Source organism: Ceratina calcarata, unplaced genomic scaffold (assembly GCF_001652005.2).
Source record: "Ceratina calcarata isolate Rehan_Ccalc_2016 unplaced genomic scaffold, ASM165200v1 scaffold171, whole genome shotgun sequence".
Classification (NCBI taxonomy): Eukaryota; Metazoa; Arthropoda; class Insecta; order Hymenoptera; family Apidae; genus Ceratina; species Ceratina calcarata.
In genome coordinates this window covers 277,179-304,980 of record NW_017138459.1, presented here as the reverse complement: position 1 = coordinate 304,980, position 27,802 = coordinate 277,179, and the positions used below count along the sequence as shown (strand labels likewise).

The following is a 27,802-nucleotide window of genomic DNA, read 5'->3' as shown; positions in this document are numbered from 1 at the left end:
TTCACTTTATCTATACATAAATTTGTACAAAAATGGTGCCTCGATTATTACACACTAAATAATACAAAAAAATGTATCTATAGTAAAAATACAACTGATCGGCTTACAGATCAGTTCGTTTCACATAATTTGCAAAAATAGTACCAATTTTTGTACTTTGTGCCTGTTTTAAAATAATCACAAAGGGACGCAAATACTCAATCTGCTAATAACTCTCGAACGGAAGTGTATGTTAATTGCTGCGGTTTCTTCGAAGCAATCCAGACTTTTCTCCAGGACCTAATTAATGCACCCTAATATTTGACTTGTGCATCCCTGCGCCAAGGTGTCGTCATCGTGCGATGGTGGGAGTCAACCACGTGACCAAGCGCGTGTTCAACAATAACAGCTGCACTGTTGCTGTTCCCTTCAATTCACGATCAACCTCCGTCGAAGCTGGTTCTTTGCCGCTCAGTATTTTGGAAGTGTACACCCGTCTTATCCCTTATACATTAAACAACTAAACTTATAACAACGATCTTATATAAAGAAGACAATTTCCATTCATACAATCCAGTACTTGCTATCAACAACCCAATAATAATCCAATATTTGTTAAGTTCAATTCAGCTAATCAAACTAATCAATTAAAATTGAACTACAATCAAGAAAGTACGCAAGCGAAAGAATTGTGCACCGTATAAACTGGAGCTAAATGACAAAAATTTGTGAATGTTTTAATCGAATCGAGACTGATAAGAACACACGATTCGAGTAAAAAAATTGTGAGCTGTGCAAAGAGTGGGATTTCGAAGCCCTCGGTCGTTGGTGATCAATGTGCATCTGCGAATCGCGTGAGATGCTGTAAACCGGGACGGCGAACGTAACACTGTACATAACTGCAGTTCGACGTGTCCAGAGGGAACGATAAGCAGCGGTATAGGAGAAGGATGTTCCCTACACGAGGATTAATCGTCGTCGCCTTCGGCCTTTGCCTGCTGACCGCTCTTCTCGAGGTAAGGGAAAACATTTACAGCCGGCATCAACAGTGAAAGTCGTTTTAAAAAAAGTCTGAATTTTTTGAAGGGCTATGTGTATGTGATTAATGCCACGTATCTGAATTTTTTGGGAGAGAACTATTTTAGTGTACTTTACGTATGAGAAATGAAACATAAATGAAAAAGGCTGATGAAGTTGCTTTCTACATTTAGCTTACAATTTTTCAATTTGTATCTAATTTATGCCATCGCAGAAGATGATTTGAAAGAAATAAAGGCAGCAGCGAATAATCATTTTGAAAATAGGAATATATTGTTGAAAATTGATTTTGTGATTTTATTACTTGGTGGTGAAAAATTGTGTTTTCAACGAAATCGATGCTCACACCGGGAGACGATTTACGGTCGAAGCAGGATGAATTACGTAAGGAGCATCGTAGCAATCTTGAGCTACAGAGGAAACCATAATTCTCAATAATCACCGTTGGTCGCAGTTAAATGTTTAAATGGGAATCTATCGAGGGAGTAATAAAAAAACATGGCATGATACTTGCAGTTCCAATACTTACAATGGTTTAATTATATTATAAGAACTCTTTGATAGATTGAAGATTTTTATGTAAAATAAAATATTTATAAATATATCATAAATAATAGAAATTCCTTTTGTCATTTAAAACATGATACAACGTTTCATGTACTTAATGATTCATATTAACATCAGTAGATTTAGATGTTTGCATAAACAATCAAAAATATTATTACCTGTTAAAAAAAAAAAAGAGACAATTTTTGAAGGGGAAGCGAAGCAGATGTCCTGCGATACGTCTGCGAGCTTTCGTAGGGGATAATTATCATCGCCGCAGAAATCATCGGCGACAGATAAAATCGGTTCTCACACCCGAGCCCCCGCTTAACTGCGAGAAGGGCGGGGGCCCGAAACAATAGCGAGGAGAAGGAAAAAGAAAAAGAGGAAGGAACAGCAGCAGTAGCAGCAGGAAGGGAACCTTTTATTTCGAGTCCGCATGCATATATGCATTAGGATTCAGGTTGAAAGGTCAACGCACCACCGGAGATAACGTTCGCGAAGGGGGTAACTCTTGGGTGAAAATAACCCGCGCGCTGTGGAAATTAACGAAAGCTCATGAAACGGAAGCGGAAGCACCAGAACGCCGGGGAAAAGTGGAAACCGAGTGGAACAACAACCCGGGCTGCCGGGCGGTCGGCCTAGGGCGGAACAAAAGGAAACACGCGGAAATGGAATAGAACATTAAGCGAAAAACAACGGAAGATCAAAAGCCGGGAGAAGAATGAGACTCGACCCGGATACAAGAGCGTCGATGCAAACAATGCGAGAAAGGATTCCGCTTTTTTTGGATACGTCTTTCTCGTTGTAAGAGGATATTGCAGCCATTTATCAGGAATAACTTTTATTCATCTTTTTTATATATAGCTTATGAAAATATTCTTGAGCAGAAATCGTTTGGGATCTGACGAATATAAAATTAAACGAAAATCTCATTTCATTATAATGAAAGTGTACGTCAAAAAATAAAAAGAATTGATTTTCATTCATCGATTTATATTTTAATGTTACAGACGAATTTTTGTCAATATATTTCTTTAAACTTAAGTCAATGTGACAATTATTATCGAATAACATTAGAATCAAAATTCAAGTCTAAATGTTAATTGGAATGGGAATTCAGATTTGAACCATACAGTAGAGGACATAAATAAACAAAATAAGAAGAACGCGTGGGTGATAAGAACAAGCATGGAAATTTGACAGAGAAAAATTAGAAACGATGGGAACCGTAGAAATAGCACTAGTCGTGGGTGCTCAGAAGAAGAGTTGAAAATCTTAAGAAATTCAAATAATTTATAATATTTTACAGTATAAATGCATCTACAAGCACATACGACCACCTATATCAGTTATCATTAATGCCTCTTTCTTCTTTATAACTTTCTTTAGTATTAAATACAGTGAGCATGTGTAAAAAATTATTCTTATTTAATACAAATATAATTCAACAAAGAATATTCACATGAAGCGAAAGATAGTTTATCCCGAGTCTTAAAAAAAGCAAGAAAGCCTACTTTTTCCTATACGCGCATGCATACATGGAACATCCGCTAACAAAGTGGGAACCGCTGTCACTGTCTACTTGGACGCTAGCTAATTGTAAGTGCTAAGTCCTAAGGGAGGGCTCCACGATCGAGTATCTTCGCGGAGATCGTTTCAAACTGTCCGCGTAACTCCAATTCATTTCCCCATCGTTGTTATTACGATATAACTTGATAACGAACATTAGATTCCATTGCATGTTCTTGTTTGCGTTACTACTTGCGAAAGTACAAGGGTGTTATTGAAGTCTCGGATGTACATAGTTTAATCTTGTTATTTCTTGTTGCAATAACACGGTTGGTAAAGTTTTCTATTAACGGAACATCTCTCAAGTTTCCTTTATTTCTGCTCTCGATTATTATCTATGGAATCTGATGTTCTACTTTCTCAATTCTTTTCCTGCATTCGTAGAAATTAGATATAGACGCGAAAATTTTAATGTATATCGAATCATAAAATCACATAAAAACCAATGTGATATTTCATTGGGCAGCTCTAACCGTGGAAACCCACTTTCGCGACACACGCATTCCACCGCGTGCCCATAAATGGGTCGCCTTTCACGAGACCTGTACGCCGCCGGCTTCCTCGGAAAGCTTCGCGGGATCATTGAATATTTAGCGATTTTAGTCAACGAACGGAACAAAGCGCATAGCTAACGCTAAAATCGATCAATGTATCTGGCTTAAAAAACCGTTCAAAAATTCACATGTGCCACCAGGAGAACCGAAACCCCGAGGAAATTGCACTTAGTTGTGGGAGAAAAAATCGTCGCATGGTTAAAAATAGAAATGGAATTTGAAAGCATTTTTCTTTTTCATATTGCATTGCACGGTTTAGAAATTTTTTTCATTTTTATGGAATCCGTACTTTACGGCTAGACATAATACATATAGCATATAAAATTAGCAAAACGATCAATGGATGAGTAAAGTTTAACATTCGTATAACGGATCATAATAAGACTAATAAAAATAGAAAGATCAGTTAAAATAAAGAATAACGTGTAAAGAATAAGAGATTACAATACGAGTATCTATTTGGACAAGGTAAAAAAATAAGTCAAGCTGTGTAAGATTAAGCTTTAACCCAGGATTGATATACAGTATCCTCCTACTTCTGAATACTTTAAGCTATCCTAACTGCAAAGGGAGAATCCTCGACGACCCAAATTTTAACCTGAATTAAGAAACAAGTCCTATTTACCAGAATTCCTTAGCAACATAATTGAGATTGGACGTAAGATAGCTGCAAGTGGAGCTTAATCTTCCTTATGTATACAGAAAACGTTTTCCTGTTTTGTTATTAATTTAATATTTATAATAGATTTGATTTTTTTAAATGATATTCTACAAGATCTATTTTGCATAAAAACGCGCAGTTTACTGATTATTGTACTACCAATCAATGAATATATTTTTTACTATATCACCAATGAACATATCTTTTATCGTGTTATCAACTACTCGTAGAACGAACTGAAATGAAACAATAGAAGACTTCTATCAGATCATTTTCCTTTTTTATTCATGATTGGTGCACACACTGTGGCAGATCGACAATGGTCGTACCATTGCACCTGCTGGGAATTCTATTGTCCTCGCGGTGCACACGCGTGCACAAAAATTAATGAATCGAGCGGACCAGGCGGAGCGGAGAGCATCAATTTCCGTGGTAATTTTAATTCCCGTCGCCCCATGCCGGGAAGCTTTGTCTCGCGAAAGTAAAATTAAACGCTCCCGTTCTGGGAAGAAGCATCCAACCAAGAAAACTTGAAGCGATAAGAATTTAATATGCTCTTATCTTCTATAGTTGGAATGTCTTCTTCGTGTTATTTAATCACCATTTTAGTTCCTTTTCGCATTTATGAAGTAGTCAACTATAAAATGTAAACTATACAAGTATGTAATGTGTAATGTGTAAACGCAAACTTGTTGGATACACTACAAACTGACGCTAGTCTACTAATAATAAATTACTTGTAAACAACTTAAGGGGCTAGACTCCGTACCTACGCGACAAGGCAGAGTGTCAATGTTACCCATAAAATTGGCCAAAAATACGTATGGGTTTACGGGACTGTACCGTAAGATTTTACGTTCTTTAATAAGTTCGTACTTATTAAAATATTCAAGCATGTACTAAATCAAGTCGTATGAAAATTTAGGTGGTTGATATGAACTGAAATTTATGCATTTAAAATATATACCAAAAAATTGCATTAAATAATACATATTGAAATTAACTGTACCTAATCGCATTTCATTAATGCAAACAAACTATTTATTATTATTATCATCCTTATTGTATCACAAGAGATAGAAATTGTATGGAAGTTAGAATCGACATCAGTTATATGTCTCTCTAGTATTGTAGCAAAGTCGCAGGTGCGTAGATTAGAGGTAGGGTCGCGAAAACCGACGAGATCGCCGGAACCGGCGACTCCCCGGTTCCCATGCTATGCTAATGAGCGAACCGGCGAATATCCCACTGAACCGAATAACTTGTTGACAATATCTCTACAAAGAAACTGGCGAATCTAAAAAACTCATAGATAGCATTATTTTTCATACCTGTACTACTACACAGTATGTATTCCTGATAGCTTAAAATATTACCATATATTATCATCGTGTTACACTCATGAATAGCCTGAAGTGTTATGTGTAATTTCGGGCAGATTTTTATGTAGAAATGATAGTGGTTATAAATTGGATAGTTCCTAATACCTGGAGTGCTTTAAAGGCAACCCGATGAAAAGATTTTTTTTAAAGGGAATATCTAAACGCTGATTGAGATCCATCTTTTTTGCATCTGAGATACCTTACTTGAGATTCAGATTTTAACGGGCGAATGGTTTCTATCGCAGCGTTTCTCAAGTAGTAGTAGTAACTGGTTCGTTAACGAATGCACGCTCAAGCGATTTTCAAAAGAAATTTTGAAAGAACTCCGACTAAAGCAAACATCTAACGCAACTTTTGGTTTCCCTGTTCCTTTAAGACGTCTAAATAACTTTTTTCAAGATGATTCAACCGTTCTTAATGCTGTTGTATTTATGATTCAAAAGATTTCTTTGAGTCATATCAATTTTAAATGTTTTGTATGTTACGCCAAAGGTGATAAAAGTAATAATAAATATGAAATATATGTTAAGCTGACGCAAAGTTACACGCAAAGTTGATTAAATACTCATAAATATCTGATGTTCATTCGGCGAAGCGTTTATGATATTTAACCCGACCGCGTTATTCAATTCTGACGTTCCGGTCTTTCTTTCGGTAAGCAAATTCAACGAGTTTTCTTTGAAAAATTTCTGTAGAGGCGCTGCGCGCCAAACACCTCTCCAAAGTACCGCGTTCCCATTTTTTTCTGCTATACCGTGAAAAAGACCGTGGAAAAAAGCTGATCCTCGTTTTTTCTCTTCAAGCGAACTGCCGCTGCTTTTCCACCGAAGATGCGGAAACTGGTGCAACAATTTTATGGCTAAACAATTTAACTTAACTCGTTTCTCATCCGAGAAGACACTGTACAAAATAAAATTTTAAGAAAGAAAAGGTTCACTGATACATATAATAATTTGAAGAAGTAGCATGCTTTTAGATCTCCAATTCCTACGATAACTGTATTTATAGACGTCTATCAAATTGTCAAATCCTGTTTTCTTCACTGCAAGTTTCCAGTTTTAGAAACGTCTGAGAACAACTATATTTGTCAGACTCGTGTGTATGGGCGGTATTTTCTTAGAAAGAAACGAAAAATTATTCATGGCTTTCATAGATAGTTGGTTCGCTTAACGGTGAAGATCATTGACCAATTCTTTCTCCACCTACACTCGTCTCAGGATTTTATTTTAGTCGTTCGCATGGAATACAAAGTCTCTATTGTATAATACACGGATACAATATGTATTTAAGATTTCAAGAATGAATATCCATAAGAAAAATAATAAATCGTGAAATAGTATTCAATAATTAAATAATAAAAAATGCTTGAAGAATAGTATTTTAGTTTCAAGAGGGTGAAATTTGAGTGGGTTGAGACACAAGGCAAAATATCGTTAAAAACTTCGAAGTTTTGAAAAATTTGGAACTGGGAACAGTCTCAAGCGGGTTCGTATTCTACTGTATCCAATCGAGACGCAGCTGCGTAGGAGTGTGGAGTGGGGCTAACGGGGCCCGTGGGGTAACAAAAAGGGACCCTATGACCAGAGACGGAGTCAGGGCCTGAACATAAGGAGGCGGATATCGGCCGGAGGAACAATGGGGTGGTGGTAAATGTATAGCGGGCAGAAAGAGATAATTATCGGTGCAGCTGCGCCGATTCGTTTCACCCCTCGGGACGATCCCGTGAATGCGGACAGCGGCGGCGTACCAGTCAAAAGCCACGAAGGGAAAAGTTCACCGTGCCGTGACACCGCGCACTTTGCCATTCGCGTTTCCTTCCCCTGTACACGTGTGCAACCCTTTGACCAGCCTCAACCTCGTCGTTTTTTCCACGGGCCGTTGCATAAACGCAACAGGCTGCCACTGTTTCGCAACTCCCATATACGTACATATATTGTTCGCTTCCTAACGAAAAGATCGAAACTTTTGTTTCCATGCACTATTTCTAACGCTTGGTTTTGTTAGAATCAAATCAGGTTATTTGTGAGTTAACTAACTGAAAATTCTATACTCCCATAAAGTAATTACACTGCACAAACTCTGACTCATAAAACTTTTCGTTTTACAATGGTATAAAACATTTTTTTTAGCTTCATTCTTGTTGTTTCGACGAACAATGAACGAGAAATAAATTGAACTTCGTTACGTCATGCAACGCACTGTCCCGATATTTTGGCAACCAGATAAATTGTTAACCGTCGTCCCACTGTATTTATGCAGCGGCGCGTGCACCCCACTTTTTGTCTCCACCTTCCTGTGTCCACTACCATCTAAAAGCAACGCGCGCAGAAAATACGAAGCAGTTTTTTTATCGTGATGAAAAAGCACGTGATAAATTGACGTAATTTACTTCCTCGTAGCAAGATATTTTATTTAGTCTTCTTTATTGTGGTAAGTCTATTTTTTATGGCAAATATGGAATTTTAAAGTTAATGCATTGGGAAAAAAGATAAAATGGTTATAGAACACTTGTTCTAAAGTAAAGGGTGAATTCTCGTTGCTGGGTGCACAACACTGTACAAGTGCTAAATGCGTTTTCGACGGGATCGAGGACCTAATACAAAAAGAGTCAGAGATAAAAATAGTAACAATTAATGTATACACATACTTGTTACATACGATATATATGTACAAATATGTCTTAAAGTAGCTACTAGCTTTTTATTTAACTGTATGATATACCATTGATTGATCCGTAAATTCAGAAAATGTAACTCCATTCTAAAAATTATTACATCGAACAATTTATATGTAACAATATATGTATTTATACTATTGCTATGTATACATTACTACATTTCGCCGCTCCCGCGTTACTTCGTTTTTACGAGCACTTCTTTTTTTATATTCAACCGAAATAAGTTATATTGATTGGCCCATAAATTTGTGAATATTTAAAGTGTGCAAGAGAAGCGGTTGGAATCCGCTGAGAAGGAAATTAAAAGGCAGAGGAAGAAATGTCTGTGCGTCACTACCAGGAAGAAATGATTTTCGATTGGAATTTATCGGCACGACCGACAGCATACCGGCGGCGCGACGTTGAGAAAAAGAGAGGAAAGAGGACAAATAAAAGCAGCCGCAATTACCGCTTCCGTTTTGTTCATTCTGCCCGGAAGTCCTATTCATGCCTTCATGCCTGTCACTACGAGCGCCGTTACTTCCGTCATTGTCGTTACGGATCTACGATCGATTGTAAATCATTCCCTTCTTTATTCCCTCTTCCGTCCTATGGTAATCCAATTGATGTTTTGTACGAAACGCCCACGTACAAATTTAAAAAAATTAGCTTTTCCTTTCTTGTTGTTTTTTATTCTTTTTTTCTTGGATGTTTTACGTTTCAACATTATCCTGCTGTTGAATGATGAACTAACTTATCGCTGTTAATATAGTCATCAAATCTATATTGCGAAAAATGTTCTTACTCATCTTGGCCTCTGCCACTACCTACTTATCGTGTCCATAGTATTCATTAAATATCATTAATGAAGAACCGTTATCTCAATTACATTGTATGTATACTTAAAACTAAATTGACAAAATAATGAAGTTAGTTATCCTTGAATACTCGATTCGAAGGATTCTTTGACACGTTTTCGTACCTCCGAGATGGTCACTCGAGAACTCGGTAGCTCCAAAGACTGGAAGTTTCACGGATTTGCTGAGCTCACGTTTCACCGCGTGTTACGAAGGGGAGTGGAAGAGAGAAACGCGGAAAACGATCGGAAATTGTTAAAGACCGATTTCAGTCGCGATGCTGTGGTGACCACTTCTCGACTCCTTTCCACGATGCAATTTCCTACCTCACTCGACCCTTTTGTTATTGATTGAAGAGAAGTTGTTCCGTAAGGGCAGCGTTTCGACACCCTTCCGAGGACTGAGAACACGCTTCACCACTCGTAGAGAAAATTATTTCTTTCTCTTCCGTAAATCTTCGAACGTTCTTTGTGAGAACTTCGTGGATGTATAAAAACATAACATATAACATAATCATATGCAAATACGTAATACCTACGTATACATGTAATCATACCTTGTAATATATTAGTTTTTTATCTACTTTCTTGGTATCAGATTTTGATACATCAAGTGTGCTGATATCTAATGCATGTAACTAGTTTTGAAATCCTAAAATGAATACAATAATACGTCGATTTGCTGTAACCACTGTACATCCAAGTGCTTTAAAAAATAAAATTCAAATGGTTCTTTTTTTCAAGTAATATTTAGAAATATAAAACGAATCTTTCAATATCAAAGCGAACCATTATAATACATTAATAAAAATGATTACACAGTAATTATAATGTACATTTTATATAAAATTAAAAACACCCGATATCTATTGTCTTAGGGTGACATATTACAAGAACTTGATATTACATTGCAAAGAGGGTTGAAACGGAGAGCGTACGCACGCTCAGGCATCATTTTATCGGTCGTAATACAAGCCGTGCGCCTCACGTAAGGATGCACCCTGTCAATTTATGGGCGAGACGAGTACGTTGAAAGGGGTCAATAACAACCGATCCCTCTTGAGGCCCAGGCTCTGGAGACAAATTATCTGACCAAGTCGTCGCATACGACATATGCTGCCTTAATAGCAAAACTTAAAACGTCGAGCTGCTGGGAAGTCAGTTGGCCACGCCAATGCCATGCCCACTTGCGGTTACCGTTCCTTTTTGCTTCTTTTTATTTTGACATGAATACAGTGCGACATCGCGATGACATTCCACGCAGGGGTAATTCAGTCAACTGGCACGAACGTCAATTACTTTATTTTAAGAGGACATAAAAACGCGCAAGTTCAATGATAAACATGTACTTTTATTGTCAACTAATATGCATTAAGACAGGAAAGCAGTAAGTAATTTACTTATTGATTTGTCTCTTTAAGTAAATTATATTCTCTTCATTTGCATTACAGAGAATGAAGTTTAATTTGCTTTTTTCCAAGAATTATTCTTGTCACGATTACCTAAATGAAGGAAAGTAGGCCAAATAAACGCGACATTTGCTGTTTATTCAGCTTAAGTATTATGAACCGGATTATACATACCGTTTACTAAGGATATTTTACTTTTTAATTAAGTATAAGTTTGCTCTCATACAATTATTTCCTATGGCATTATACAACAAAGAGAGACTATAAAAGCAGGCCAGGAATCATTCAGAATTCTCTAAAGATGACATGTACACGTGTGTCTGACAATTACATTAGGTACTGCTAAATCATTAAGTTAAGCTATATTTAAATATGGAATTGAGACATTCCGCAGAAATAAAAAATTTCAAAGCAAATAGGAAATGGACAGTAAGTCTGTTTATAACAAATTCTCAAATTCATTTTCTGTTTGAAGTTCGCAATGTACAAATTCTGTTCAAAATTTATAGTAGAAATTCTCTTTTAACTTACGATACTAACGATACACGATACTAATTTTATTTGGAATTCACGATTTTAAGATGAAGAGAACTGAACAGAGGAGAAAATTAAAGCGGCATGAGAGAAGGAAAAGACCACGTGTAAGTTTCTCGAACGGAGAGGGCCCGGTGCAATGATGCACCTGATGGCTCGTTGACTGCTGGCGCGTGCCAGCACCCGGCTACCCACTGCCAGCTGCCACTGAAAACGATGGACCCGACTGCTCTTTCCATTATCATTATCAACTTCATCTATCTTTATTCTAAAAAAGGAAATACAGGAAAGCGACGACCTAAGAGAAACATGACAGTGGACAGCCGCCACAGAAGGATCAATTTAAACTTTAAAAAATATATATTTTCCATTTGGAGATTAAATTCGCAACGAGAGTGAATTATCGAGTATTGTAATACAATTAAAATTACACCTAAAATTAGCCGAATCCAAACTTAACCATCACAGAACGGAATCAGTTTCCTGTCGTCCAAATAAAATTAACGTGGTCGATTCGGTCACATATCTGGATTAAACTTAAAAGTTTTCGTATTTTCTTAGAAGCAGTGATGGGAAACCACTCTATTCAGTTTGTTTTTAGCTGTGAACTCTTCCACAAAATCGACAGGATGGATTTACGCTATATTTATAAATGTTTCCGTGCTCTTATGTATATTTAATGTTGCCCTAATTTTCTCGTAGACTGGTTATATTTTTACTGACAGTATTTATATGATTTTAATTTTCTTAATACTTCTGCTCCACTTCAGATTGATAAGTAGTTGCACTATGTATTTTAGGTTTATAGTTTTTTTCTTATTTTTTATACTTAGTACTTTACATGTATCTAACATTTTATATTATCCAGATTAAATACAGATTAAATATTTCTTATATACTAACAAAGTATGGAGATTGTTGCTTAGCTTAGCATATCGAACATTATATTAGTATCAAATGAGAATTTCAATCAAAGTATAAACAAAATATCTATTATCTAAATTTTGTTCTCGAATGTACACAATCTGGTTTCAATGAAATTCTGTCTAACCAGAGGCGCATCTGCCCTTGTTGCAGATGAGCGAGGCCAGGCCGCGCATCAGGCACCAAAAAGGTGGCAGCCATTGCAGCAGATGCGGTCCAGGATGGGGCGTCGTGAACCGTTGCGTTCGTGGACGCGATACCGAGTGCGGAAAATGCTCGCCGGGCACATACAGCCCTCATCATAGCACCCAGCCGTGCTGGATCTGCTCTAGATGCGGGCCGGGTCTCTACGAGGCACATCCATGCACTTCCAGGACGGATACCGTCTGCGATTCCTGCCACAGACCGGCCCCGGAGAATCTCGACTATCAGAGGAAATGCAAGGATCAAACGAATCTGTTCTTAGCGCCAGAAGACGCCCTAGGCACCGGTGAGGAGAGCGCGTTGGTCAACGAACCCTACGGACAAGATGAGATAGATGACGGCAAGGAGGTTCTCGAGAAAGACGCCGAGGTGGCTATCGTCAACAGAGAACTCGACTCGTTGGAAAGGTTCTAAAGAAAATTAGAACGGATAATGGAAATTTAAGCCGCTTCTGAGATTCTAAGATGGCTTCGAGAAGACAACGGAGGAATCGAAGTCCTGGGTAGATTGCAGGAAACAATAGAGATTCGAATTTGGTTTCTAACAATAAGACTAATTCAGAAAGACTTCGTGCAAAGGAGAATTATGTACGAATTGGGGGCATTACATGAACGAAACTTCTTTTCTTGAGGAATTCTCTCTCTCTCGATGTTTTTCTTCACCCGAAGGGGAAGAGGAATCTAGTTTCCTGGAACTAGTTCGAATGTTCCTAGGATTTTATAAGCGATTGAGCGAATGGGAAAAAGGATTCTTGATTAGGTTGAAACCTAATAGCAGTTACTCGTTACATCTGGTGCTCGTTCTTTACAGTTTCCTTATTATGTATTTCTTCCTTGTAATAATAAGTATAAACATGTTTCAAGAGGAGATCAACTTAGATCTATCCTCGATTGCTAGTCAGTTAGGCACTAAGTAGACGATAAGGTGTAACATATAAAGTTAATCGTACGTTGATCTTAAGCTAAATTATTGTTACTTTTACTTTGCCGTATAACTTTAGCCAACTTTATTGGTAAACAGAAAAAAACAACTTACTCATTTTGAGGCGTGGGAGTAGGTTACTCTGTAATTTGAATTGGACTAGAACAATGAACCCGGAAGTAAGCGCTTCTTTGTTATCGATCGCGTTGCTACATGCTGGTTTGCACAGCATCCGAAAGCTTTTTTATTTCGATGCCCATCGAACGTATCCATCTATGACGTCGGATCGAATGTATTCTTTTTCATTTGATTATTTAATATTTTTACTTTAATGAGATATGTTTGTATCTAAAGAAAAAATATGTATGGAAATGAATATTCTTGGCCTAGATTCAACAATCGTCTGAATAAAAAATATTATTTAAGCACATTTTTGTTACAAGTCCTGATTATGTATCATAGTATGTTAGCATATTTACGTACACTCCAAAGATTTCTTCAATACATACATGCAAATTTTCTTAAAAACAAACATTGTTTCATTTCAGCAAAAAGATTCTTATTCGTTTCTCTAATAAAAAAATTCTGAAAACTTCTGTAAAGAGAATTCGCACGTATTAATAGTTAAACTACATAGTTCAAAATAAATGTATCGCCACTATAGTTGATAATTTTACAATCCTTAAATTGTATACTAAACTTCTGAACGATAATCTACGTACAGGAGCTATTAGCTCTTATACTTTTTATAAAATACGTTTTTCGTAGAAGGATTAATTTTTAAAAGGAAGCCGTGCTTAACTATTACTTCCGGTGAACCAAACGAATATAAGATGCATATATACGTATGTAATACGTGTACATAATACTTCTGTAAATGTACATAGAAGCGGTAATGACTTCATTTAATTTCTGTAATTTCAGACAAACACTTCCGCATTTTCAATCATTCATTTTAATGATTAAAATCTTGTTGACTGTGCAAATGTACTATTTTTATTATGCAAAAGAAAATTGTTGATAGAACGTTTCAATTGAGCCAACATAAGCGTTAAGGGAGTGAAAACGAAAAAGAATTATCGGATCTCAATCACGGATGGAAATACACCAAAGCATCCACTGTATGTACTTTCTATCCGTTTTATTTATTTACGTCAATGTTCATTCCGTCAATAGACGTAGCTCCAAGAGACACGTTTGCTAAAGACACAATAAAGTACAGATACAATAATCTATATGTCCTCTTTTTTTTAACTGCATCCCCTCCAATCTTGCGCACGAAAAACCATAGAAATGCTTCGATGCTCCAGTATTATACGTTCGTATAACTATAATATGCGTATATGTACCTCGAAGTGTAACTATTGTCTCGAGTCATCGAAAATTAGAGCTGTCGATTTACGAAACGCCCGAAAAGATTGAAATTATACATGGACAATTAGTATCTATAATTGTTAACATTAACTCGTATCAATGAGATCGTTGCTAATCTAAATTTGAGAATCGGACGGTCATTTTTATCACGTATGACTAAACTTATGTTATATGTAAACACAGACTAGAAGTAGTCAAAAATGATTCAACGACCGTCGATCTTCAAATTAAGATTTCCATTGAGATATCCAGACAGATATATATCTGGTTAATTGTTATTTAAAATCGAGCATATTTAAATCAGTAGCTCTGGTCAAAATGCCATATCAGGTATTATGCGATCCGTCAGGTATTGATATATCGTTATCCTTTTGTATTATTATGCACGGTGCGCTACGATGTATACACAGTAATCGTATTATCGGAGAAAAATAGAAATTACAGCAATGATGGCCGTGATAATGGGTTTATGAATACGAAACAATGTCGTTATTCGCTTGGTGCAGTAATGTCTACTCGATGATGTCTACTATAAAAATAATGACGCTATAAAGGTATGCCGTAATACTGACAAGATCAATACCAATAAAACAATCCTCGCAATCGATTCAACTGTATCAATAATTATTATGCTCTAGCAATAAAGACAACCTCTAGCTTTCTAAGGAACTTTGAGAGTAGATACAAAACGTTCAACTACCACGTGTCGTTTTCAAATGTGAAGGTATTTTCTATGATGACCGTTGTTTAACGAACGCTATGCTACGCGGTATATACAAAGCCCTCTTAACCTTTAATTCGTCACGCGAAGAGTCACTTAATTATACTCGCGTTAGTTCGCTGCTTACACTCGAATGAAAGTAAAAAAATGTTCACTCATTATCAAAAGAGTTTTGAAAATGTTTCCGAGATTAGGCGATCTCGCACGGCTCATTAAAGGTTAAGCGTCTAATTGAAGTAAACTTAAACATATACATACTTTCTTAGGGTGAACAAATGCTTTTCCTCCTCGACTGATTATTCCCCATTTCGGTAATTGGCGTCAGCGATTGATTACATATTACGCGTAAAAAGTGTTAAAAACAAGAATCGAATTCGTCTGTTGAAACACACATCGTAAACACCACAACACGTTCCCGGACGTAATCGAATTTTAGGCGTAAATTTAAGTATACATACACATGTGTAGTGTGTAGGTCTTGATTCACAACGGATTCACAATTCATGAGACATTGTCGTATTAATTTGTTTCTACATTGACTATGATCGATAAGTAGTAATATGGACAATATGGACCCCGCGGAAACATGAATACTTTCAAATCGATCGAGAAATCATCGATTCGTCGCTCTCACTTTGGCACGATACCTGAGAGCTTTGAACAACTACGCAAAGATTTTTTCATTTTTGTATACTAAGAAAACGCGCATCGAATGTTGTGTTGCACAATTTATACAGTTTAAATTTGAAGAAGACGTTCGAATATTCGTGCGTTATAAAGCTGGACGATTTTTTATGTTCAAGCAATGATACGAACCATTTTTTTTTTATTGAAAAATGGTTTGCATCGTTCGTTGTATTTTGTCGAGCGAAGATTGCTTTTCTTCAATAGATGAGAAATATAAGAATTATTATATGTCTTTCGTTTTATGGATTCCTGACAATTGTAAAATTGTACAAATTTTAGTTCGAACTGAGTTTATATTGTCATGTAATTTCAGTCCCTGAACGAACAAGCACTTCAAATATCGTAATTTCATTAGTTATTCGATAAATAAATTGTACATCGGACGAAATGTTGCTCAAGCGCAGATGTTTCAATTAAATTCAAATAATTTAGACAAAACACACTTTTGTACGAGACTGATATATGTGTATATATGTATAGTTTAATAATATAAATCAATAGCATTTTACAAACGTACATGTACGTAGAGTAAAACGATACAAAATAACGTTCGCGGAAAAGTCTCTACAGGCTGTTCTCGCGTTGACAATGGAAGAGAGAAAATGAATGTAATCGTTAAAAATAATCCAAAATTATTTTCCAGTTTTCCTCGCGTAAAGATTAAACGTAGAAATTATAAAAACATCATACTACTGGTTGATTTCGATCATGCACGTGTCGAATTACGTTGTCTAAACTAAACACAGACAAACGAGGAACAACCATTTTCGATGGCTTAACAAAATTTGCAATTCAAATTTACGACTGTAGAAGATCATATCAACTTCGTTTATATATACAGCATATTAATATGCAAAACAAGAAGTGTGATAGTCTTCCAAATTTATATTTCCAAAATTTTATCCATAACTTCAAACATTCAATATAGATTTGCAATTTTTGGTACAAGAAGACTCGTGATGAATTGGAAAATCGTTGAGCCTTCGAATTCCACTTGCACACTACAGCCACAAATAAATAAAAAAAGCTACTTATGTACAACAAACAGAGCATCTACACTGTAAAATACGTTGTGTTGTACGCATTACTACAAAATACATATACTAGCTATACCGAAATGAAGTGTCGTGAGCGACAGCGAACATTTGAGACTTCGAATAATCGATTGCAAAGATTTCTTTCACTACATCCAACAAAATTCTTACGTTAAATCTATACACGGGGAAAATGAAGCACGAAAGATAGAGAGAAAGAGATAGATAAAGGATTTATCGGAATAAATCTCTGTAGCGTTGTAACAAACGCGTTTCATTTAAACACGCCACCACGTGAATCTATTGAAGCGATGATACTTTCGTAATTAAAATTGACCGCAGAATGAATACTTTTTGAGAAATGAAATATATGAGAGGATCACATTTGCATACAAACTTCATTCTTAGAATTTAACTTAAATACCAGTTATTTATTTTATAAATGTTATCTTTATATGTATAGAACACAATTCTAATAATTTGCTGCATTGTATTCTGTCTGTTCATTTTAATTACGAGTATAAATCGTTACAATAATTTCGCGTACCTGCGTATGGTCGCGATCGTCAAATACGATCAAAACACCGCAACATAATAATCTAACAATCGTGCATACCCGCACGTATCTCTCCTGAATAATTCGTATAATATATATATATATATATTTATATGAATTATGTATATTCTATTTATATTTATGCATATATGCATCCGCGCGTGTGTATATAATATATATACGTGTCGTTTGAAACGTGATCGCCGAATGACCATGATTCACACATCCGTTTTTTTTATGATAAACGCACAGACACTGTTTGAATCGTCGATACGAGACCCGTTTTTTCTTTCAAACGTAAAATCCAGCAGCAAATCCATGACTGGGTGATCGCGTCCGAGAATCTATTTCGTTTCGTTTGATCAATTTAATTAACGATTACACGCACGCCGTTCACTGCTTCATGATTCAGAGAACGGAAAAATTAGAATAGATTTTTTTGTTGCATTTTATGTATGTATGTATGTATGTATGTACAAAAACCGAGAAAAATCGATGGAGCGACTGAACTATAAAACAGAACACTCATTTTTTAATCCGTTCTCTTTTCCTCCTTGTCTATAAATTAACGAGGCGTATTTAAAAAGGAAAATACAGTAGTTCTCGGAACTACGTAATCGACTTAAATACAAAATACCACTGCGCGTATGCTACGTACACGAATTGGCTCTTCGTGCCACTTTAGGAATGTTCATTCCTTACGTAATGTATAATGTCGCGTTTCTCTAAATGAAAACAGATTGTAAATGTCATCGCGATTATCCGGCTTTTCCAAAGTACACACAGTCGCGTGTATTTTGTAAATAATTTTATTACTAGACATGATATACTTTCGTTTATTACAAAATAAAATTCGCAATGAAAGTCAGATTAAAAAGAAAAAATCATGAATTAAAATTTAATAAGCATTCGTTCTGTTTTCTCACGGGTCATCGAATGAAAAGGAACGTAGATTTTATCAAATATTTTCTTTTTCATTCGATTTAACGATAGTTCACATACTAATAATACATCCTCGAGATTACGAACGCTCTTTGAACTCACATTTTTCGCGCTACTTAAACGAACTTAAGATTCGTCGCTGTTGAACCTTCAAACATTTTTGATTGATAAAATTTATACAGTAAACAGTACAAGATAAAAAAAAACATTTTGATAAAACAACGCGTCATCTATACAGATCTCTTTATCGGTTCATGCTAGCCCTGAATTCATGTGTAGTCTAAAACAATAAAAAGGAATCACGGGTTTGGATTAAGGAGAAAGACTTCCAATGTAATTTTATACTATGTACGAACATAAAAAAATATACATATCGTGTTCGCATGATAAAGAAGCATATATGTATAAACGATACAGCAGGAACGAACGATAATTATTACAGAGGGATCGCCGCGCCTGCAAGTACTCACTCAACTTTTCTTCACGTGTAATGACACCTACGTTGACGCTTAGGTCAATCAATGAATTTCTTTATGTATGTACAATTCAATTGGCGATATACAATTCTCCACAATAATCGGGATAAAGTAATAACACATGAAGCGTGAGTTGATCGCAAACGTCGATTTAGAGCTGCTCTATTTCTCTCCTTTTTCTTTTTCTTCATTTTCTAATAGCCACCAACGCATTCGCAAATATGTATTATCATCTGTACAAGATATAATATACCGAGATATACATCTCACACAAGACTCGTTAAAGACGATTAGAAAAATTACTTGTTTCCTTGTTTCTTTGCTCGTTCGTTTACCTCTCACCGAACTTAGTCGCACTTTTCAATGAATGTAACCAGCCATGGATCTTCTCTTCTTTTTTCTTTTTTATACATTAATGCATGAGGTAAGGAAAATCAGGAGAAAGGGAGAAAAGCGAAGTTGATGGAAGAGGGAAGGGGAATCACGGGACGGGAGCAATGAAATCTCGAATCTACTAATTACAAGAGAAATTTTTAGCTCCGTTAAATACAAGGAAAATGCCTACGGTAAACAACTAATATTATACAACTACTGTCATCGTGCCCAAATCTACTCTCGCTCACGCAACAATGATAATCTCAAAGACGAGAAGGATAAACAAAGGAGTCGAGTATGAAAAATAATAAATCTTACGTAGAAAAAGATAAGAGCTCGGAGGAGTCATAGATGACGGACAAAGCCACGAGCGCGCAAATCGGTATAAATGATTGGTAAACTCATCAAAAGTCCTTTATATCAGCATAACAACTAACTATAAAAATTGTCTGTAAAAAATGTACGCTAATGATTTGAATGCGATTTAATTCTCTTGGGTTCTCTTCTATCTTTGCGGATACTCGTGGCAAATATCTAATTGTCATTTGACATAAGTTACAATCAATTTTGCTAACAGACACATGATAATTTAAAAACAGAAAAAGAAGATAGTAATCTTTGCTTGTTACCTTTGCCCGTAGACCAATGATCATCCACTGTAGTCATCGTCTACGTATTTTTGTTTATTCTCGTACACGCAATTTACCTTGATAGCGTTACGGAGCATTCCAATTGGTTTCGAATCGTAAAGTGGTAACAACGCTTCGCCTACACGCGAGGACTCACTTCTCCGATGTCCGCGCTGTGAGTGTAAGCTTGGGTACAACGAATATTTCTTAACAAACAATCATTCAGTATCTTCGGGAACATCGAGAGACGATACTCTTCTTGCGATCGCGATATGTCTTCCCGCGGCGTTTCAAATTGTTTCTTACATTAGTTTTAATGCCTGCTAGGCCGTATTTAAAATTGGTCCACCAGCAGGTTACAGATCTCTACTGACATCGACTCCTTACTCGAGCGCACCGTCAAGCGGAACATCTATAAAAATTAGATTCGTAACTCACTTAACAGATTATTCACTATTTAGTTAAGGAGTTTAGTTTTACTTTTAACTGAATTGACATGAAAGATATTATCAGATTATTTTATTACCTGCGCTTGTTTGTTGGGTTCCAAACGTAATAAACATCCTACTTGTTGTGCTCTCATATGTACTATACCTGCACAAACGAAATTATCGGGATTCGGATCTATACCGTCGAGCAGCTGCATTCCGAATCCTTGTAGTTTCGTACGAACTTGCGCGAGGTCCATCGGTTGCTGCGCTTTGAAAATTTTCTGCGAACGTTGTTGATTCACGCTGCAAGTTTATGATATTATTAGATTTTCATGACTTTCTTTATTTTAAATCAATGATAAACTGTTACGCACCCTCCGAGATTTTTCCACCGCGCGAAGAACGATTCTCCATTCATTTCCGTAGGTTCGAAGAATTTATTAATTGTTAATGGTAACTGCATCGTTATCTTCTGTGGCACATTGTTATAAATAAAGGAAATAAGCATGCTCGGCGCGCCTGCACGGATAAAGACAATGCGTAAGTCGACCCGCTTAGTAATCTTGTACTGGATAGCGCCGATGTAATACCATTAACTAAGAAAAATATTATGAAATTTGTACCGGAATAGTCGTCGATACATTCCGCATTAATCATTTGTTGTATCTGAGCACCAGCTTCGAGCACAGGATCGACCGGCTTCACTTGTACAGCCAGTTTCTGTTGATTCTCCTCGGACCAGGATATTTGAGGTTGAAAACTGTGAAGGGCATACTGAGTTTTGTTTCCATAAAAAAGACCAACGCGTCCCAGGTTTTGTCTAAATTCTGATTTTACTCCGATTTGGATCAAATCGTTTTCAAAGAGCACACCGTTATTCTTACAAACGAATCTGAAAAGGAGGAAATAGAAAATTTAGAAGAGCTTCGAGAGTATATAAATTAAGTCATTTTTCAAATCGACTTACTTCTTGGGATTACATGTGTTCGGGGCACCGTTGGCAGCAACTTTGTTTGGCATATTATAAATATCTCCCAACACGTCGAGCAAAACTCCTGTGTTGCTGGTTGGTTGAGAGGATGGCGGCGTAGAAAGACCTAATAAATCTGCCGACGTATTATTAACTGTTGCCGTCTGAGTTGCAGGCGCATCCACGTGATGATTCGTATTCGGTGCGGGACTTTTACTTTCCCTAATCTCATTCTCGGGCACTCGACCCGGTTTCTTTTTCTTAAGAACGGCGAGAATCGATGATTCTCTTTCCGGAAATGCTGGCATCTCCTCTAAAACGGTTGCCTATAAAAATATTACAAGAGTTAACCCGATATTGTAAAAATTGTGAATGACATTTATTCGAGCGAATTATATACCAAAACATCGCTGGAAGCTATAATGCTCAATTGAAGATACTCCGAAGCTCTTTGTTGTAGCTCCGCATCCGCGCTACGCAAATTACTGTCTTGTCTGAAAACATCTTGTATTTGGTTTCTCATTTCCGGGAACAAGTTAACAAATTTGATATACGTTGAAAGTAACAAGGCTCGAGTCATAGGAGAACATAAGTGATACTGAAAAGAAAACCAAATTTTATTAGTCTATCGTATAATTCACGCAAATGCACGATAATATACGCACGCATGAAATTTACCTTGGAATGTAATAACTGAAATTGCACAGCGGGTGAGGAGCGTTGATCCCCAGCAATTAAATTTCCGAATTCGCCAAGTATGTAGCCGCCTACCTTAACCATATTCTCATGGCAAGCAGGTGCTTGCAGAGCCTAACAAAATATTGTCGTACAGGCGTTTTGTTAATTGTTCCAAATAAAAAAGTAACATGCGCGTATGTATATCATTTACCTCGAAAACAGTTTTCGCTGCGTATCCTTGTACATCGTCTCTGTTGATAACAATTTGGATAACTCTGTACCATACTTCTTCCGAGACGTAATCACCAGCTATCCTAATAAGATTGAGTATCACGTCGACATACCAAGTGTAATCGGTAGCATATTTTTCAGCCAGAATGGCTACCTTGAGAACCATTTCTTCTCTGATTGAGTAATCAGCTGTCTCGAGGTAGTTCAACATTTCTTGTACTATTTCTTCTGCATTACTTTTGTCGCACATCGCGTACAAGAGATCAACAGCCTGTTGTCTAACGGATACGTCCTTCTCCATCTTCATTGACAAGATGACGACCTCTTGATGCTTTTTTACCGCCTCGTGCGACAGTTCGGATGTGGCCAGGTGGCACATGGATTCAAGCGCTAAGTAACGAAGATTCGTCTCGCGGTTCGATAGAAACTGACCAAGCTGATTGCACGCTCTGACCGATAATGGCAATTCGCTGTCATTGTGAATGATTAAACTAATCGCTTCGAATAGCACAGCATTCTTCGCGTTCGAGTGTTGCACCTTTTTCGATTTCGGTGGTTCTTGAGCTTTGTTCAATATCGTTTCTAGGCATTCGTTCAACCTACCCCGTACTCCCGGGTCTTCTGCTGTTAAAAGAATAAATTGAAATAGTTTATGCTACTTTGTTTTTTTGGCTTCACATAAACTGTAGTTGATTATGCAAATAGCAATAATAAATATCGTGTTTACTTTATGTCCATTATTTAGCACATATAGATTTAAGTAAATGAAGGTATTTACCAGGCGGTGTGTAATTCTGTAGTAATCGCAACAATTTAACGGATAGCCAAGGTGCTGGCACAAAATAATACGTATAATCCTGTAGGTCTGTGTAGTTTGATGTTACGATCTAATGAGACAATAAAGATCAAAGGAGCGTCTTTAGACTATCAGTCGATGAATAACAAATAACTGGCATACCCTGCTCAATCTCGAAACCGCTAGGCTGACGCATCCTTTGTACTCATCCGGATTTCTTTTTACAAGGGCGTCGATCAGAGAGGCAGCCGCGGTAACGACACCGAGATGTTGATCGTTCAATAGGTGAACTATACGCGAAGTCCATTCCCCACCGGGAACAACGTCTGGAGCGGTACGCAGTAATCGTAACAAACACAATGCTGCGCTTTGCTTGACCACGTCCATAGTATCACTACAATTTGCAATTATTTTATTCTGAGTGATAGATCTTTTGATACTACTTCGAGCAAGACTGTACATAACGAGTGGAATAAGATACTGAATAATAAATAAGTTACGAAACGTTCACGTACCCAGAAACGAGCAGTTTTGGTATTTCGTTCCCAAAAGTCTCTGCCATTTCTTTACTACCAATATTAGCAATGCATTGCAATGCTAGATTCACATGAATCGGATTACGCGATGCAAGATCATTTTTTATACTTTGAATAATCAGTTTGATGAGATCGCTATTCGTATTTACTAAGACTGATATGAAAAGGTAACCCTAAAACATATTGTTAAATAAAATAAAACATTGACTTTGATTGGAAGTACTTTATATATAACGATAGTTATGCTCAAGTTAAAGTTTAGAATCAAGACGATTTACAAAGGTATTATTCAATCTGTTTCAATAAATTGCAACACTTACAATTTGTTTCTCTGAATACTTATTAGATGAGAGTAGATTAACAGCCTCCATATGTCCAAAGTCGATGTCATGACCAAGCAGAAAAATAAAAAGAAGCTTGCAAACATACTTCTTTTTTTGGTAACCATCAAGTGTTTTATCTCCTTTGAATTTGCTGCGAATATTTGCCAATTCTTTATTTATTCTCTTAATTTCTGCCTCCTTGCTTTTACCTAATAAAGTAAAGAGATAAATAAGAATTCATAAAAAATGTTTTACTCGTAATTGATTTCTATAAATAAAAATATAAGAAACATAAATAAGTGCACATGTACAAATACTGTCTATATCTAATGATTTGTTATAGTTCTTGTTAAAAACTATAATGGCTGGATGCCACTTGGACTAGTATCAAAGATGTATTGATTTGTCCTTTAAAAGCTAGTTCCTAATTCCACAGTTTACATAATTATTTATAATATTGAATAACAAAAATGTTCTATAACCGTGATATTGGTCTATGATTGATTAGTGTCTATAAGAATTTCCAAGGAAACTGGAAGTTGGCTTGAATGGTCATTTATTATATTATGCCAAGTATTACATATTAGTGTCAGAGTAATGTGAAAGACAAGCTATATCAGAAAGATATGTTTATATCAGAACTCCGCCCCCTGCCTCCTACTCTTCCCTGCTTTAAATACTCTGTGTGTGAAGTCAATTTCAATGGCATCATATCTCTTAATGAAACATGGGTCAAAATTTCAATCATCTAAAAGTGAAATTGCCTCTTTGTTTTTCACAGTATAACAATATATAAGAACATTAAAATTAATATAAGAAACTTTTACTTGACTACAAAAGGAACAGAATTTACAAAATTTCAATAAAGGCATATATTAACTTCTAAGTTACGACTCTTGCAGTAATTAAAAATTAATATAGAAAAGATGACGAAAAATAATTGAATATTATGTGACAGATTAATATTTGTAGCCGTGAAACGATGTTTTCTAAAAGTTAATAGATAAAATATTGAAACAAATACAGAAGGGTGGACCAAATTCCACACTGCCATTTAAGGGTTACTTCTTGAATATGTATTTGTACTCTCGCGAATGTGCATCGCTATTTAATGACATGCAATAGACGTCCAGAGGGGAGGCTCAAGAAACCGATCTGAACGATATTCGCTGATTAAGAGTACTTGAACCAACGAGCTCTGCGGTCTCGGCAGCGACTTTGAAAAAGATTGTCTCATTGCACCGGGTTCGTGCACGATCGCCGATTCTACTGGCACATTACATGATCATTAGAAATTGAAAGAATTATTCACGCGAGGGAAAAGGTCTACCTTGACGCTCGAAAGGAAAATCTAGCTATTAAGCCGGTACCGCGTCCTAGATTCCACTGCAAACACTTTTTGACAGCAGTGTCGTACAAACTCCAATAGCGGTTCCCATTACGCGGAGATCTCTCCGAGATTATACCCGTGCCTAGCGTTAACAATCGCTGGAAAACGAATCGATACTACCGCGTATCAACTGATCGGATAGAAGAACTATTTCAACGGGAACAGATAGGTAGAACGATGGCTTTTCGCTTCTAATGATCTGTCGCACGGGATGCGAGTGTATGAGTAGCGCACCGCGGTTACAGTTTTTTTTTGAGGAAAAAGGTTATCCACGTATGCATTTGCATTATCGGATCGTGTTCTAAATACATACCGATTTGGGTTAGGGTAACGTTCACGCACAGCTCGATCACGCAGCACTCGGTAGGCGTGAAACTATTCGCGAGTCGGTGCCAGAGATTTCGTGGCTGTCGCCATTTGCAACCGTTGACTAGCTGACGGCTGCCCGTCAAATGCCATTGCGCGCGCGTCTTGCGCGTCGCGCGGGCAAATTCGTATTTCGAATACGGTGGATCGATTGCTTTATTTACCCGAGTTGGAATCTCCGGCTTATATAATTTTCGTTATTTTGAGTAAATAGAACATCACAGTAATCTTTAATCAATAATCAAATATGACATGCTTTTTTATTAATTCATTTTAATCAAGTACTTATAAATCTTAAGTAGCAAGCACATAAAGTTACATAGAAAATAGATTCTTTTTTCACATATACAATTGTGTTACATNNNCTGTGACGTTCTGAATTTTATAAAATCTTATTCTCTTTTCATATTTCTTTATAGAAAGGTTAATAAATATACAAACTCTTCATGACCATCTCCTTTGGAAGCAGATTGTGTCTTTAAATTTTGTTGCTGGTCTTTGTCAAGCTCCTTGTAGAAACCTCGTAAGATAGCTTTCTTCCGGCGCTCCTCCCATTGATTAACTAACAAACGGTAGTGCAATTAAAAAAAGGAAATTGAAAATTTTAAGATCTAACCTATATATACGTGTATAAATTATATTAATCGCATAGTTTCAAACATACTTTTATATTTATTGCTATACTTCTGCAGTCTATATTTCTTCTTATCAAATGGCTTCTTGTTTGTGGCTATATTTTCAGATTGTTTCTCATTTTTCGTATGCGTCTTCATGATTGCACGATTGCATGGACCTGAAGGCATTGTTGGATGTCAGTTGGATGTGGTTGGATGGTCAGCTTTGCCGTGGTCAGATCAGATTGGATCAGATGTCAGGTCAGATGTCAGATCCCTGCAAGAAAAAGCTGGTGGCAGCACTAGTATGGGGAACACCTTAGCCACTCTCATTTCCGCTCTGCTGATATGATCGCTGACAGATTTTACCACTAATCTTTATTAGTGCGCCAAAGTATCGACAATTCAAAATTCAAATAAATTCTCTTTCGCAGAACTACCGAGAAGAAGCTACCACCGTACAATCATACGAAATATACGAGTAAACCTATTACTTTTTTAACTCTTGTGTGACGTTCAACTGCCAGACAAATATGAAAAATTAACGCTGATTCGGACGTCCTCTGTTCATTTGATTATAGTAGTGATCTATTAAACTTAAACTTTACTGAAGTAATATTGGAGAATAAGGAGGATGTTGTATTTCCTGTTTTATCCCTAGAAGCTGGAAACGAACCAAGTTTCTTCTCAGCTTCCGTTTATCAATAATTCAATGTATACATTAATTAAGATGAGCATTATATACATGCACGCTCATAAACATTGTTATAATGCAAAGGTTATAATATTTATGAAATGATTTTTGCACAATCGATACATGCCGCTTGTCATTGTGTTGCATACCGTCAATTTATTCGTGACAGTGACATTGGATACCGCCGCATAATACGTGCGTGTACTGACATTTTTTCCACGCACGTGGAGCGAGGCGAAGGATGATCGTTAACTAATATCAAACAAGGTTGAAACTGTTGAAACTTATTGTTAATGTTTCACGTTTCTCAATCGTAGTTTTTACTAATAAACTATTTACGTTATTACATGTACATACATAGCTATGTAATAAAATATACTCATTGATATCATAGTTTAATACCTGAATTAATCTTGACTTTCATGTTATTGTATATCTTATTAACAATAATATTTGTCATGGCAGAGATGTAATCGGTAGTGAAATGTAATTTAATTGAAGAGCGATATTGTTTATGCAGCAAGTAATACAACAGCTATAAGCAGTTGCTGCCAGATCGTGTTGCAAACTTACGTATTGCGAATGTTACAACAAACCGAACAGGATCGTGTTTCACAGACTGGCAAATAAATAGCTGAAAATTTGATCCATGTAGTACTTAATTTCTTTGAACGATATTCAATAGTTAATATCAAAATAGTTAGATATAAATAAGTGTTTCGTTGACACATATTAGGAAATAG

General features: G+C 36.4%; 3 protein-coding genes across 3 annotated transcripts; 1 reads left to right on the top strand and 2 right to left on the bottom strand.

Annotated features, from left to right (window-relative positions):
- Nucleotides 1-429: 429 nt before the first annotated feature.
- LOC108632767 (tumor necrosis factor receptor superfamily member 4) lies at nt 430-14,063 on the top strand. Its single transcript, XM_018037543.2, has 2 exons — nt 430-995; nt 12,265-14,063. Exons 1-2 carry the CDS (start codon nt 930-932, stop codon nt 12,727-12,729), a joined length of 531 nt encoding a protein of 176 aa, XP_017893032.1. The 5' UTR covers nt 430-929; the 3' UTR covers nt 12,730-14,063.
- Nucleotides 14,064-16,291: 2,228 nt separating this feature from the next.
- Nucleotides 16,292-24,212, bottom strand: AP-2alpha (adaptor protein complex 2, subunit alpha). Its single transcript, XM_018037542.2, has 12 exons — nt 23,993-24,212; nt 23,652-23,845; nt 23,299-23,530; nt 23,119-23,227; nt 22,321-22,964; nt 22,110-22,241; nt 21,832-22,029; nt 21,429-21,757; nt 21,085-21,353; nt 20,836-20,980; nt 20,557-20,764; nt 16,292-20,442 (listed from the first exon to the last, which is right to left on the bottom strand). The coding sequence occupies exons 1-12, from the start codon at nt 24,041-24,043 to the stop codon at nt 20,365-20,367; spliced, it is 2,589 nt and encodes an 862-aa protein (XP_017893031.1). The 5' UTR covers nt 24,044-24,212; the 3' UTR covers nt 16,292-20,364.
- Nucleotides 24,213-26,122: 1,910 nt separating this feature from the next.
- On the bottom strand, nt 26,123-27,043 carry LOC108632752 (uncharacterized). The gene is made up of 2 exons (XM_018037509.2): nt 26,416-27,043; nt 26,123-26,313 (listed from the first exon to the last, which is right to left on the bottom strand). The coding sequence occupies exons 1-2, from the start codon at nt 26,552-26,554 to the stop codon at nt 26,165-26,167; spliced, it is 288 nt and encodes a 95-aa protein (XP_017892998.1). The 5' UTR covers nt 26,555-27,043; the 3' UTR covers nt 26,123-26,164.
- Nucleotides 27,044-27,802: the final 759 nt, after the last annotated feature.